Source organism: Atractosteus spatula, chromosome 12, assembly GCF_055471065.1.
Source record: "Atractosteus spatula isolate fAtrSpa1 chromosome 12, fAtrSpa1.hap1, whole genome shotgun sequence".
In the NCBI taxonomy this organism is placed as follows: Eukaryota; Metazoa; Chordata; class Actinopteri; order Semionotiformes; family Lepisosteidae; genus Atractosteus; species Atractosteus spatula.
The window spans coordinates 12,947,938-12,963,881 of NC_142717.1; the positions used below are offsets into that span (position 1 = coordinate 12,947,938).

The 15,944-nt window shown below is 39.1% G+C and overlaps 1 protein-coding gene across 1 annotated transcript in view; it reads left to right on the top strand.

The window, feature by feature from the left end:
- The window catches only part of nek10 (NIMA-related kinase 10), a 60,898-nt gene that overhangs the window by 6,266 nt on the left and 38,688 nt on the right, over positions 1 to 15,944 (top strand). Inside the window, exons 12-22 of the mRNA XM_088929595.1 lie at positions 3,742 to 3,881; positions 4,264 to 4,325; positions 5,088 to 5,165; positions 5,517 to 5,581; positions 5,686 to 5,788; positions 6,285 to 6,413; positions 9,196 to 9,333; positions 10,018 to 10,063; positions 10,166 to 10,287; positions 10,749 to 10,851; positions 12,125 to 12,200. Coding sequence (XP_088785721.1) covers positions 3,742 to 3,881; positions 4,264 to 4,325; positions 5,088 to 5,165; positions 5,517 to 5,581; positions 5,686 to 5,788; positions 6,285 to 6,413; positions 9,196 to 9,333; positions 10,018 to 10,063; positions 10,166 to 10,287; positions 10,749 to 10,851; positions 12,125 to 12,200 — 1,062 coding nt within the window. The remainder of the gene's footprint in view (positions 1 to 3,741; positions 3,882 to 4,263; positions 4,326 to 5,087; positions 5,166 to 5,516; positions 5,582 to 5,685; positions 5,789 to 6,284; positions 6,414 to 9,195; positions 9,334 to 10,017; positions 10,064 to 10,165; positions 10,288 to 10,748; positions 10,852 to 12,124; positions 12,201 to 15,944) is intronic.

Below are 15,944 nucleotides of genomic sequence, written 5' to 3' on the forward strand. Positions count from 1 at the left end.
TCATAACGGAGCCAGACACAGCAGGACCCGGGCTCTCACGAAACGGGATTCAATAAAGAGCCTCGAGTGACGTCTGCGTCTGGCTTTTAAGGGGGAACTGAAGAGGGGCTGGAATAAGAAACAGGTGCGGGGAATAGGACAGAACAAGGAAGGGCTGGAGCGCCCTTAAGAGGAGGAGTAGCAATCGTGACAAGTAGGAGCAGGACTGGATGGCAGACAGGGGGGTGAGACTGTGGTGATCCAGTGCGCGGGGGGTGTGGCCCAGGCGATCATTTCTACAACAGTCCAAAAGGGGGAATCCGCTGCGCAGTCCAAGGTCCAAAACCAGTAGGTCCATCCAAGACAAAACGATGAAAAAAACAGGAACATGGAACATGGGACAAGGAGATTAAAATGGGGTGACGAGGCCAGGCGCTCCGAGCACCCGGACTCAGCTTGGTCAGGACACCATTAGGAAGCCTATGCCTTCAAGCCGTGGACGTAGGGCGACCAGGTAGGCGGGCCTCCGGGTATCCGTCTTCCTAAGGAGGGACAAACAGAGGGCAGGTGCACATAATCAACTAAAATATGAAAGGGCCGGAGTGCCCTTAAGAGGAGGGATTACGATCGTGACTGGCAAGTTTCACAGCACTCCTGCCGCAGGACTTCTGTCAGGCTGTAATTGCAAAAGGCTCATAAGAAAACAGCTTGGAAAGACCCAAGGTCTTATCACAGCATTACTACGCATGAGAACACCATTCTTGGTACTCTTTTTTACATTACAGGGAAAAGCAGTACTAATAATTGTTGGGGGTCTAGACCAAGACAGACCATGTTGACGTTGTTACCCCTCTTTCAAGAAATGGGTAGATGAAAAGTTGGCCCAATTAGCTACTAGCAACCGAAGATGATAGTGTAGCCTTCTTTAGTTTGTAACCTTTTGTTCTTATGCTAATAAATTCAACTCTTGTGAATTGGACATTGCAGAGTTTTTAAACAATAGAAAGTAGGAAATGAAGTAATATCACAATGGCTTAGTCTTCACATTTATACAGGCCATTTGCTTCCTGTTGGATGCACTAATCCCTCTCACTGCCATACTGGCATTTTACACAACTTCACCTTTTGCCTAAGAGGTGTTGAGACAACAAGGGCACATAACCATTTTTTATGCTAAAATTGGCTGGGTATTGTACTCACTGGGAAATACCACCCTCAGGCCTGGCTGCAGGGGTACTACCATCCCAGTTTCAAGCAAGGCTCCCTTTCCTTCTTTATTTTTTTCCTTTTCCTTTCCCATCAAATAAGTCTTTAGAAAGGGTAGGTTTATGTCTGCTTCCTTGCCTTATAACTATGCAATGGAGCTCCATAGACAGGGCAAGCGGACTGAAATTGGATAAATAAATGGGTTCTTGTGAAACCTATTTCTTGTGAAAGCTAGTAAGCCAGACAAAAAATGATAAATGGTAGTTAAAGAGTTTTAAAGATGGTGATGTTTTTATCTACGGATACTGATTGTGCATATTAAGCCAGAGGACTGACAACAAACTAGGGAGCAAGGTTTGTTTCGGCTTAGAAATGTTATTACAGACACATCTGGTTATACATTTTTTTTGAGAAAGAACTCCTTCCTGGCTGTTATTACACTTGTGGAATGGCTTCCTGGAGGAGAATATTTTTTCATAGAAATCTAAATATACTCATGGCCCTTGTTGGGAAAAAAACAATATGTTCTCATACTCCTATCTGTATCCATTTGCTATAAAACTAGTTTAAAACCCTGTTATTTCCATTTAGGCCTGTATTTAATTAAAACATTGTCCTGTTCACAGCACATGATGGTGGCTTTTTATTTGCTAGAAATTCTTCTTAATAACACACAGTTTTTTGCCTTAAGATACTGGGTGCTATTGTGATTAGTAAGTGGGCTAAAGTTTTAATGTAGCTGTTTTTTATTCTTGGCTTTGCTTAAAGTGTTTTTGTTCAAAATCTACCAAAATGCAAGTTTATCATGTCACGTCATTTGCCAAACCACTTTATACCACACGGTGTCGCAGGAAGCCGGAGCCTACCCGGCAAGCAACGAGCACAAGGCAGGGTACACCCTGGACAGGACGCCAGTCCATCACAGGGCAAGTGCAAGCCAATCATACATGGGGACAATCTGGAGGCCACTGTAAAGGCCGAGGATAACACCAGGACAACTCCCTACTCTTATCGAGAAATGCCCGGGGATCTTTAATGACCACTGAGAGTCAGGACCTCGGTTTAACGCCTCATCCGAAAGACAGAACCCACTACAGTATAGAGTCCCCGCCACTATACCAGGGCAATAGGACCCACACATACTGCAGGGTGGGTGCCCCCTACTGACCCCACTAACACCACTTCTAGCAGCAACCATAGCTTCCCAGGAGGTCTCTCATCCAGGTACTGACCAGGCTCAACCCTGCTTAGCTTCAGTGGGTAGCCAGTGGAGAGCTGCAGGGTGATGCATAGCTGATGGCAAAATGCATGTTTGTAATCATGTAATAAGTTTCTCCCTATTTTCTGACGTCTTTGTAGTTCTCTAGGCACTAACAGTAAATGTTTAACGCTGATGTGGTGAATAGATCCATTGGATTGTATTTTGATTTATTAAACTGACATTTTAATCTTATCTTTTTCATCTTGGTTTCCCACCTTGCTCAGTTAAGAATAACTTGTAAGTGGAATGAGAATACATTTATCTTCAGTTGTTGCTTTTAACAGTATCACAAGCTTCCATTAATTTCTTTCAGCTGAGAAATAAATAAGACACACAGGAAAAAAATAAAGAAGTTCTCTACCATGTAAGGCATCTGTACTTCATCTTAAAAGACGTTTTTATCCCATAACTATGAAAACACAGTAAACAGAATTTTGATATTTTTAACCAGCTTGGTGAGGTAAAAAGGACTAGACCCCTTGTTTATGAAAGTAAATCCTTTTAATCAGTTACACAAAGAGGCAAAATAAGATTAAGCTATTGTCAACCAAAGCTGTAAGCAGCCCACATGTTTCTCTTTTGTTTATAGCCATTCGTGAACTCTTTAGATTTTCAGCATAATTGAATTTTAAAAGTTGTGGTATGATATATTTTTAAAATCAGTAACAAAAACAATAATGATAACCAGCAGCCATGTCACCCTGCAACTCACATCTGGCAACCCACTGAAGCTGTGAGCCTGGTCAGTACCTGGATGGGAGACCTCCTGGGAAAAACTAAGGTTGCTGCTGGAAGAGGTATTAGTGGGGCCAGCAGGGGGGCGCTCACCCTGCAGTCTATGCCCCAGTATAGTGACAGGGACAAAATGCTCTAAAAAGGCGCCGTCCTTCAGATGAGACATAAAACCAAGGTCCTGACTCTCTGTGATCATTAAAAATCCAGGGCGTTTCTCAAAAAGAGTAGGGGTGTAACCACGGCATCCTGGCCAAAGGCCCTTACCAAACATGGCCTTATAATAATCCCCATCTATGAGTTGGCTTGATCACTCTGTTCTCCCCCTTGATAGCTGATGTGTGGTGAGTGTTCTGGCACACTATGGCTGCCGTCACATCATCAAGTTGGGGGCTGCACATTGGTGGTGGTTAAGGAGAGTCCCCATTACCTGTAAAAAGTGGAGTGTCCAGAGAAATGCTATATAAGTGTAAGCAATTATTATAATAATAATAATCTTTGCCAATGATTGCCATGTATTAAATCATGGAGATAAATAACCTTTGCGTGTTCCTTCCCTGCAGTGGTAGAGAATATGTGTCTGACCGTTCCTCTATTGGGAGTTTATCCAGTGCCAATGCTGCTAGAAGGATCCAGCAACAGCATATATCAGAAGAGCTAAGTCCTCAAGAAATCCTGGAAAACACACTGTCACTACAGGCAGGTGAGCCTGGTGCCCAGTCCGGAATTATCCAATCCACACAAATTCATAGAAAGGTCTAGTTTTGATTCACCATACTGTCTTTACTATCTAAAAATGAATGTAAGGAAATAAACAGAAAGAATGTTGTTTGAAAAGTGTAAATGCAAGCCTGAAAAGGCTGGACAATTTACACAGGCTTCCACTGCCTTCTAGTTTAGTTTCTGTGGCTGCCTTTGCATCTGAGCAAAGCTGTAAGAAATTAACCAGCTGTTCCATTTGCTGTATAATACTCGTGTACTGTCTGGTTAGATCCAATCATTTCCTACATCCCATGAACCACTCTCTTATTTTGCCAGTCATTAAATAAAAATACTCCCACCTGATGCTTCACTCTCTTTTCCAGCCTGCTGTGCAGCACTGACAGAGCTCGTACTGGATGACACTAACGCACATCAAGTAGTTCAGGTAGGAATTCAATGCAACAAAACATTTACCTCACTTTTATTATTAACTGTATATGGTGTGCTTTTAAGATTGTGCACCATGTCTTGCAAGCAAGGTTTACTCCATTAGGATCAAGCCATTTTTTTCCTTTTCAAGGAGAATTCCAATATCACATTTATTTAGATGTGACTTGTGCTGGATTCATGTCCTGTCCAGATTGTATCATACCTTGTATCCGTTCCTTGTTGGGATGGACTCCGGCTCCCCAGTGACTCTGTATTGAATAAAGCAGTTAGAAAATGGATGGATGTTTTCACTTAGGGGAATCACCTTCTTGCCTCTTTTAAATACCTAAAGTGAGGAAACATTGCTCATTTCTAAAAGACATTTAATATTAACAGAAATAGAATGTATATTTAAATAGATTCACATGTAAAATATGCAGTCTTTTATTCAAATGCACTGCTGTGAAAATAAGTTACAATAGGTCCACATTCTGCTGGAACATCCGTCATGACCCTTCACAGTTACGGAAAATATTCTCTTTGTAGAGTCTCATGGCTCTCCACAAGCTATTCTTAGAATGAGCAAGTGAAAGAAATCATAGAAAAAAAACCCAAATGCTTCTTGGAAATATTGTGAAAAATCTAGCAAAAGCACATTAAATATTACAGTTTCTATGATATGCAACCTTTATTACAGACTTCCTGTTTATATGGTATCAATACACTAGCACTGATGAACTAATTTATCATATTTAGTTTTTATTCTCTGCTTTCCTAGGAAAATGGGGTCTACATAATTGGGAAACTAATTCTGCCACATAAAGAAAGAACAGGACCAAAAACAGAATTGCTTCAGGTATTTCAACCATAAGTCAGATCAATATTAATAATATTTCTGTTCTCCAGATAATATAAACACTAAATCTTCTTTAAGCTTCCAAGATTTAGTACTTTAAAGGTCCATGACAAGGAAGATTAACATCTTGGTACATTTTACACAGAATACATATTTAATCTTTTAAGATTGTTAGAGTGATTAGATTTGTCTTTAGTTCTTTGTCTACATCATGCACAGACTGTTGAGTAATACTGTATCTAACTTTTGCTAATGTAACCTTTCAACGGCATGTTTTAACAAGTAACTTTATTGTGTATGTAGTCATGTATAGAGTAAAATGGATGACAGCATTCTTTTCTTCTCTCACAGTGCTATGCCTTCAGGGCTTTGCGCTTTCTCTTTAGTATGGAACGAAATCGGCATCTCTTCAAAAGGTATCAAAGTATAATGTAATTGAGCCAATCTGTCGGTGTTTTGTATTAAGTAAAATACAGCAGCAGGAGTTCCTCAAGTTACAGAAATGCTTTGCAATTTTTAGACTCTTTTCTACAGAAATATTCGAGATGTTCATTGACATTGGACATTATGTTCGCGACATCACTGCCTATGAAAAACTGCTGGCAAAAATCTGTGCTCTTTCAGTAAGTGATTTAGTTAAAGTGGGGTTTGTTATGTGTTTGTTTCTTAACAATTAAATCAAACATGTCTTTGTTTTTTACAGTGGAGATTAAAATATGTATTGCATTTCTTACTGTACATTATACAATGTTGTGGTATCCTCTGATTAAGTGAGGTTTATCTGCACAGTTAATATTTTGCCTGAAACCTACTGGCTTAAAAAGCATGTCTGTGTTTTAAGTAAATAAAACACACTTTAGATTAGTAGTTTAGAATAATTATATCATAAATACTGTAATTATAATTGAGATATTTTTCTTTGAAATGTGTTTTACACAATGCAGTTTTTTATAGCTTAACCTATGTTTTTAATTTATTTTTCAAAAATGACAAATTTGCTTTACATTCCCCCTCTGCAGTCTGGATTTGAGGTTATTTTACTATTTTTAGGTTGAGGAGAATTATTACTCTGAATCACATGCAGATTATTACTGCAGTTGTTGTTATTTATGTTTATAGGATGAAGAATTAAGTAACATCAAAGAAAGTATTGAAACTGTCAACCAGAATAAGGCTCCTTCAAAGATCATCAATGGCTATGCAATTCTTGATCATCTTGGAAGTGGAGCATTTGGCAGTGTTTATAAGGTGGGTGTGTCACTCTGTCCTTGGCAGAGATGCGGTGTCACAAGAAAATACTTCTATCTATGTCTAGATGGGATGACTAGATGTATATTTATTTTGATAGGTTATGTTGAAATCAGTTACTGCCTAGCCAGAGGTTGCTAATAAAGCTCTAAGAGAGATGTGGTTTCAAAGTTTTATTTCTTTGAAGCTTGTTGTCGTGACATTTTCAAGTAGCAAATATGAAGTAATCAAGCCCTTTGCTGGGCTGCACCCAAATTAGTTACATTGCACGAAATTATCTCAGTGAACCCACAATTAATTAAGTCTGTATGCAATAATAGTTGTTCTCATAATTTCCTATAATCTGGCATGGTGGTGACCACATCTTTGGGGATGCTTCTCCCCAGCTGGGCCTAGGAAGCTTGTTAGGATTCAAGGAAAAATGGATGGAGCAAGGTTCAGACAAATACAATTTTGTTTGTTTCACTCTGCTAAGGACTAAGCAACTAGGGAAAACTGGAGCTATTGAGAATCTGTGGAAAGACTTGAAAAGTGTTGTCTATTTATGATCCCCAAGAAACTCGTGAGAGCTCGAGAAAACACAGGCACAACTTGGTACAAAGTTTGTAGAGACTTACCCAGAAAAACGTGTGGCTTTAATTGCTGCCAAAACTGCTTCTGCCAGATCTTAAGGGTTCATGGGTTTGAATTTTTTTACAACCAATGCATTTGTTTTCTCTTTAGTTTTTACTGACATTTTTCTTACCCATAGAAGACTTTAGTTTGAGCTTTCATGTTCAGAATTAAATATGAAGTTAAAAAAGTGTTCACGCGTCATAAAGTAATTTCACAACACACATATTTGCACATACTTGCATATACAGTATAAATGCAATAGAAAAAAATACAGTATGTAGAGTGAATATTTTTAAAATGGCACATGCCATTTCATTACACATGCTGACTTTATAGCTTGTGTTATCTGGCAATCATTGATGTTTCTAAATGTGTACAGTATGTGCGCTGCTTGAGCACTAAAACCTTCTAATAAAGTTAGAACTGGATTTATACATCCCCAGATGATCACTAATTACAGACTTCAGTGTCCAATTTGTCAGATTCTGTGAGAACATGTACTGTAAATGTATGCAAATGAAAAGGAATTGATGCATTTATGTAAGTACAGACGTCTTGATAATCCGTTGATTGAGACATGGCCACTTATTAGATCACATTGCTGAAAAAGCACACAGTTTATTGAATCTCTGGTATTGCAATTTTAGGCCATTTTTAGCCTTTCCATTTCTCCAGTCAATCACACCACACCCAAATTACTATTGCTGGCTCTCAGTAAACCTGAGATCTCTAGTATTGGTGCATACACAAATTTAACATTTCACCTTTCTAAAGACACAGTTGTCTGCAAAAAATGACCTGTATTTCTCAATCTTTTTTTGCTCCAATGAACTTTTCAGCTGTTATAAAAGCAAAAGTGGCTGTTGATATTGTGGTACTTTTTATTAGCTACTTAATACACTTTATAAGATTTCACTGTCTTTAAGTTGTGACATAACATATCACATTACTAGTATTATTAATATTGTGATGCCTCCTGGGGCGGCTGACAACAGGGGTACAGGTTGTAGGCGAGACCCCAGTCAAAATCACATCTTGGCAAGGTAGCAGTACAGCTGATCTTCAGCCTGTAGGCTCATAAGGTAGAAGAGTGGCTGGAGCCTTCAGCCCTGTACTGTACTGGTGTGCCAGTAGCCTATGCTGTGATAGGGTGACTGGCACAATGGCCAAGGTATTAGCAGAGGCCGTAGCACTATCTTCAACCTGAGGTGTGTAGGTACCTTCATCCCTGTGACTGTGACAATGAGCCAGCAGCCTGCACGGTGATAAAGTGGCTGGTACTTGTCAGCGGCCTGTGCTGTGATAATGTGGTTGGTGTTGTGGCACCACAGCTGGTTTTCAGCCTGGAGGTTAGTATTGTAGCTGGTGTAGCTGAAATCTTCAGTCTGGAGACTCATTTCATAGTTTATGAGCCTGTGCCAGGCGTAAGCTGATGTAGAGGACCTTTGTTGCTCTTGCTCTGACTTCTTCTAGTGGATGAATATGACACCGATGGTGTAATGCTGGAGTTTAAAGTGCAAATCTTACGTTTTAGGCACTGGCATAACAGTGTGTCCACTGAGAGTGGATAATCTGTGAATGTGAAATTCTCAGGTGGTGAAAACAGATCCATTGAATAAATTAATGCCTCAGTGGTTGTACTTCTAGCTGTTCTTTGTGCATTTAACAGACACTTCTAACAATAAATGCCTTCAGGGAACTGGTAGATTTGTTATTCTGCTTTGAAGCAGGTTTATCATTTAATGTCTAAACTGCTAATTCTAGATAGGTAGACACACTGAAATTCAGATTTGAAAAATGCAAATTAAGTTGACCTGTACCCTGTGTATACTCAACAATAGATACCTAAGTTCATAAGAGCATGCATTTGAAGAATATGACAGTGCAGTCCAAAAATTTGGATTATAACAGTTTATTTCTTATTCTTAGTAGAATTGCTTATTCCTTTTTGAAGACATGCCTGTAGTGTTAAAGTATCTAAAGAGGATATTTCAGACATTCACATAGATTATTTGCAAATTATAAACTGAACAAGCAAAACAGCCCCCCGACCAGCCTTCCAGGAAATGGTGTGTTATTTGTATTGTGTTCATACATATATACATACAGTACAAGCATGTAGACTGTCCAGCTGTTGGAACAATCTGGAATTTTGTCATTGTAACAGGTGAGGAAACAGAGCGGGCAGAATCTGTTTGCACTGAAGGAAGTTAATCTTCACAATCCTGCCTTTGGCAAAGACAAGAAGGACCGGGACAGCAGTGTGGAGAACATTGTATCAGAGCTAACCATCATAAAGGAACAGGTACGTTTCAAATTATTACATTCATGTCTGCAAGTAACATAAACAAAACAGTTTTTAAGACAAAACAGTTAAATATCTATAGGATAGATCAACAGAAGTACTTTTGGCAAATGTAGCCTTGCTGCATACCAGTCAGGGCTAAGGCTATAAGAGTCTAAAACAATCAGCCTAGCCCTGTTGTTAAATGAGATCCTTAGTTTGATTAGCTTCTATCAACTCAATGACCTAGATTGGTTAAATGGCCTCCTGTCATTTGCAGACTTTCTTATGTTCTTATGATCCATCCATTCAAATCTGGATGAAACACAGGATATCTTTCCCAAGAGCATGGCACAGCATTCTCAGGGAATTTTGTACAGCACCGTTATTGAGAAGTACAGATAGTCTGTCAAAACAACACAGAGTTAACATCTCTCTCTGTAGTCATTTATAAGCATTATAAAGTGTCATTGTGCTACCACATTTGCAAAGTATATTAGTATATTAGCAGTATAATAGACTATATAGTATAGTAGTATAGCAGAGTATATTAGTAGTTCAGTACCTAAAAACAATAACCTTAAGATTTGTTGGGTGATAAATCCTAATATTTACCAAAGATTTAGAAATGAGCTTCTATGGTATGTTATAACTTTCTATTTGGTGATGTTTTTGAAAATGTAATCTTTCTGCTTTTCTTTCTAGATGAACCATGTTAACATTGTAAGGTATTGCAAGACCTTCTTAGAAAGTAAGTTTATAATGTATCCAAACATGAATATACATTTTGTGGTCAGTAAAATCAAAGGCATAACAGTGAGGTTCTGACCCCCAGCCCTTTTCTCATTCATAGATGACAGGCTGTATATCGTAATGGAACTTATAGAAGGAACTCCCCTTGGGGAGCACTTTAATTCTCTCAAGGAAAAACAAAAGCAATTTACAGAAGAGCGGATATGGAACATCTTTATTCAGGTAAAGGCCTGTAACTCCAGATTACTGTATAAGAGTGCCGATTGTCGCAGTGGTGAAGAAACAAAATATGTTTTAGAAAGCTACAATATTGTGAGAACAGCCATTTCGACCATATGGACTTCCCTTTCATTGAATTAGTTTCTTGCCAAATTCCTGTGTTTTGTGAGATTTTCAGTCAGGGTTTCTGGTCTAGTTATTTGACAGGCTCACAAATTGAATCAAGTAAAGACTTAGAAGAAATAAGTTAAGTGTCCAAGTTGTAAAAGCTACAGTTTATAGAGCACTAATTTGGTTTCTTTCTACACAGCCATACTAGAATATTTAGGCGCATACTGTAAATAACATTTCAAAGTGGAAACAATAAGGAGCCCGACACAACACGTTTCTAAATAATTGAGTATTTTACTGTGATGTCATTTAATACTCTTGCCTTAATTTCGCAATCCCTTCTCTGTTTTCAGATATGCTTAGCACTTCGTTACTTGCATAAAGAGAAAAGGATTGTACACAGAGACCTTACACCGAACAATATAATGCTGGGAGAAAAGGATAGAGTAACTATCAGTAAGTGTCGGATTTCATTATACAGAATGTTTTCCCCTGTTTAGCCAACATTGTTGTTTATTTCTAGTTGTGTGGTTGCAATTTTTATTTTAATTGTTTTTGGGTTTTAGTTGATATTATCTTGGCTCTGGTGTCAGGCGCTATGCAGCCAATATAGGTGACACTGTAAACAAAAAACACAACACTTTACGCTACTGGATACGTTTTGAATAACTGAATTGCATTTTACTGAGGAAACAACTGCCACCTGCAAGAATACAGTAGGAAGCAAACTGATTACCATCAATTGATACACTAGGTGGCATTGTTGTCTAAAGAGTAGAGATAGAGAGATATATTAAACACAACCTTTCCACTAAGGAGATCAGAGTCCAGTATCTCTTGATTCTTGTTTCAATCTAAGTAGTCAATTAAATAATTAACCTGACTATTTTTTTAGTGGATAGTTAGACATGTGTGGCATGGTGGCAAAGTGGTTAGTATTGCTGCCTGGCAGTACTGGGGTTCTTGGGTTCAGTTCCTGGGGTGCTGTCTGTGTGGAGTTTGTATGTTCTCTCTGTGCTCATGTGAATGTTCTCCAGCTCCTCTGGTTTCCTCCCTCCAAAGTCCAAAGAAATAATGATAGGTAAATTGGATTCTGTGAAAATTAGCCCTGGTGTGAGTGTGTGTGTTTGTGTTATGTCTGTTTGTGCCCAGTGATGGACTGGCATCCCATCCAGGGTGTATCCTGCCTTGCGCTCATACTGCCCCATGACACTGTTTTAGGTAAAATGGGTAGAAAATGGATGGATATGTACATGTACTGTATATATACTCATAAGCCATTTTCCATTATATCTGGTTGTTGGCAGCCTATTTGAATGTACTTATCATTCATAATTATACTCTGAAGTGTGTTCGAGTGCTGTTCACGACACAAAAAGCTTTACATTTCAGGCAGACCATAGTTAAAGGTATTCCAATTATGCAGCTCATGAAATAATTCAACCAACTATGGAAATGGGAGCTCAAGTGTAACATATATCTGAAGATGCTAGGCCATCCAAGAATTAGACTCTTGCTTTTAATGGCCATAAAATTTAACAGAAAATAGTCTAGTAACTTAATAAATTGATGTATATTTTATCATAGCTTTTATTACCAACAATGTAAAAAATATTTTATTCCTGAGCTTAATCAGAGATATATACAGATAGTATTATTGAGCTGAAATGGAAGCTTGATCAAAACTGTGATGTGAATTTCAATGACATTAAACTATTTTCTTTTTTAGCTGACTTTGGTCTTGCAAAGCAAAAACAAGAAAACAGCAAGCTTACCTCGGTAGTTGGAACTATTTTGTATTCCTGGTGAGTATCATGACAAATTATAAGGTACAAAAATGTATAACTAGGCTGAGGTGAGATCAGGGGCACTTACACCTGGAGAGATGTGATTGCTAAGCAGTACACATTATACAGTACACAGCTACATTACATAACATATTGTTACTCTTCAGCAATTGTTCCACTACATCTGAGTGTTTGCAGTCTTTGTGTATATACTTGCCTTACAAAACTGTAATTATACTCTGAAGTGTGTCCAAATGCTGTTCACAACAGAAAAAGCTGTCTAATCTCTGCCATTAACAAAACGATAATACTGTACTATTAGAAGACATGTGGTTCTCTGTAATACTGCTAATTACGAAACAAGATGTCATGATGTTAACTTTGTGCTCTGCCACTACGGACAGCTGGTGATTCCAGCTTCTACAAAGCACTTTAGGAACTGTAGGAAATACAAAGGAATTAATTTACTCTTTCAGAACTAAAAGAAAAAATAGTTGTTTTAATGAATTCTCTTACACAGAAATTTTCTATTTCTTTGTTATAACGAATAATAAGCATTTATTTTTACACAGAACGTGCAATAAAGAAACATGAGTAACTGATAAAAATATATAGTTTTGGTTTATACATAATTTCCTGTTTCATTTGTGGTTGTGAAACAGCTTGTTTGCATTTAATGAATACTGTACATGCAAAGGCTCACTTGGTCCCTTTTTATTAGTCTAATTTGCATTATTTACCAGAATTTCTTTTAAGTCATGTACCTACTGCACATGCTGTCAGTTGGGATCTGCCCTAAAATTTGCATTTGACTTGTGCTGTGGCTAGAAATGCAGCAATGCATTTTAATGCACAACATGGGTCTCAGACCTTTTACGAAGATCTCCCAGCTCTTGATTAATCATTAAGAGTTCTCATATTTCCCTAGTTAACATAACTAACTGAATAATCAAGGTATGTAGTCCTCTCATAATTGATCTTAACAATCTGAAATACATTATGTATGTCATAAATGCACTGGACTCTGGAGTTCTTATTCTCATTCGTATGTGTAATAGTTTAATGCAAAAAAGTATTAAATTAAACATAGCAGGATGTATCTTCAACAGATTTGTGTCATTTATATAATATATTCATAGTTGTTCAGTTCGTAGCTTAGTTTTAAAATATGTTTTTTAAACATTAAAAATGTTTTTCAGTTTCCGCTTTTGCCTGAGAAATTCAATTTTGTGACGCAACATTTCAAAGCAGTTGATTTCATCTAGGATTGCTTGAGCAGTCTATGAAACAACTCATAAATCTTCAGCATAAAAAAGGTGTAATAAATATGTTTAACAACAATAATAAGAGTACGGCAATATTGTATATGGGTCTAAGCTGTGTCATGGAACTATTAATTTTTTAAGGATCACTTACTGACGTCAGACAGCTGCCAATTCTCCAGAGGCGTCTCTGGAAGGATAAACAGTTTATCCCCCTAGGTTCGTCCAATTTGCTAAAATTGTCCGGGTCCGGATGGAGTTTCAGCAGCCGTCCGCGCTCAGGTTTGTGATCCCGGACGAGCCCCCAAATTGTCATGGAAATATACCTATAAAGCGAGCCACAGGGATGTTCTCACGCGGGTACTCAGGTGAGAACTCTCTCTTGTGGCTTCCTTGATAGGTATATTTCCATGACAGCTGCATACCTATGGAGTCACATAAAATGTACACTATACAGTTAACAGGCGCTGTCCTTTGGATGAGACGTAAAACCGAGTTCCTGACTCATTAAAAATCCCAGGGTGTTTCTCGAAAAGAGTAGGGGTGTAACCCTGGTGTCCTGGCCAAATTTCCCATTGGCCCTTACCAATCATGGCCTCCTAATAATCCCCATCTATGAATTGGCTTTATCACTCTGTTCTCCCCCCCACTAATAGCTGATGTGTGGTGAGTACTCTGGCGCACAGTGGCGGCCATCGCATCATCCAGGTGGATGCTACACATTGGTGGTGGTGGAGGGGAGTCTCCATTACCTGTAAGGCGCTTTCAGTGGAGTGTCCAGAAAAGCGCTATATAAGTGTAAGCAAATATTATTATTATATTTATTTCTCTTGGTATTGATTTCTTTGAGAATGCCATAGTAACCCCTGCTAAGCTGGAGCATAGTAACAACCTCTATTCAAGTTCCCAAGAGGATAGTTCCCACCTGACTGATAGCCCTTTGGCCCTGGAACACCTGAACTGAGCCATCATGATACAGTTAATTTCACACTGGCCATTTTGTTGAACCAAAGCAGAACAAGGCTGTGCCACTTTAGTCTGACAAGCTATCTGGTTCTGTCTCAGGGCCAAGCAAGGTCTGGTGTGGAATTAATGTGTCAGTCTGTTGATGTGTTGATAATGCAAGCACAGAAGTATCTGAAAAAAAAGACAGAAAGGCAAAAACAAAAGCTAAACATAATGATCTTGAATTTGAGTTCTAGTTTTCTCTATTATAGTTCACATTCTGTGCAAAATGCACAGTTTTTTTTAAGGAAACCGTGAACACACTGAAAGGAGAAGTTGCAAGGAAGGCCCCTCATTGTCAGTTTCTTGATTGCTTGATTGTTGTTTAGTACAGATTTAGACTAAACTAGAAGTTGATATGTGTGGGAACTTGGCACTTTTTTTCTTCTTTTATCTTTATTGAATTTAAAAACAGATCACCACCAGTGATTAGAATGGGGCTTTAGCTTTCTCTTAGGCAGAGTTCGTGGGGAAGTGATATGGTTTTCTCCTCTACTATCATGTTACCCAGCCATCCCTTTTATACCTGTGAGTCCAGTTGAGCAGGGTAGTTTGTCACCATTATTGCCTTACTGTTGCCTTAACAATACATTTTTTCTTGGATTTGGAACCTCTGTTCATGTCTAGACCAATTGGTAGAAACCTTCTGCAGGGAGCTACAGGCTAATTGGTAGAAACCTTCTGCAGGGAGCTACAGCTCTGCGGCTGTAGCATGTTTGAGAGAAGAGCAGACTCTCCCTTCTCTATTTAGAGAGCAGTCTGCCGAGAGGGACAAGAATACAACAGTGGAGCTCGTCTCCGAGGAAGGTCAAACTAACCCAAGTGGCGCGTCCATCGAGAGGTGGTAAACATGATTTGCAGAACATCTGTGGCCATCTTGTTTGCCTGCTGATGTCACGAGAGCCGGTTCTGACTCCCGCAAAGTGCGTAGTTAAAGACCCTATGCAGACGGTATAATCCGGAAATGACTGGAGAAGGACAACTGAGGAAGGTACAGCAGGGTTAGGACAGGTTGACAGACGGTGACTGTAGTGACCGGTGCATGGGGGGAAATGCCGAAGCAACCAAGTCCAGGGAAGTCCAAAATGGGAAGTCGGGTGCAGTCCGTAGTCCAAAAGCCGGGTCGGAACCGGAACAGGAACTAAAAGCATAACAAAACCAGGCACTCTGAGCCCCAGACCCAGACGGTCAGGACATTGGGGAATAAGTGCTGCCCTTGGGCTACCTGCGTCCATCTTCCAGTACTGAGCCAGGAACTGCAGAGATGCTAGGCTTTTAACCAAAATCCAAACAAGACGCACCAGGAAATAATAAAACTAATCATAACAGAAAGCGGTAGGAGCGCCCTCTAGAGGAGGGATGTGGAAAGTAGCATGCTGACCCACTGCCTGCTTTACCTGCATGAGGAGAACCTCCTAGGACTTGATGGCCTGGTCTTCAGATGGCCTCCAATCAACACTATATCTTCTCTATACTAGTGCAGCTCCTACAATGC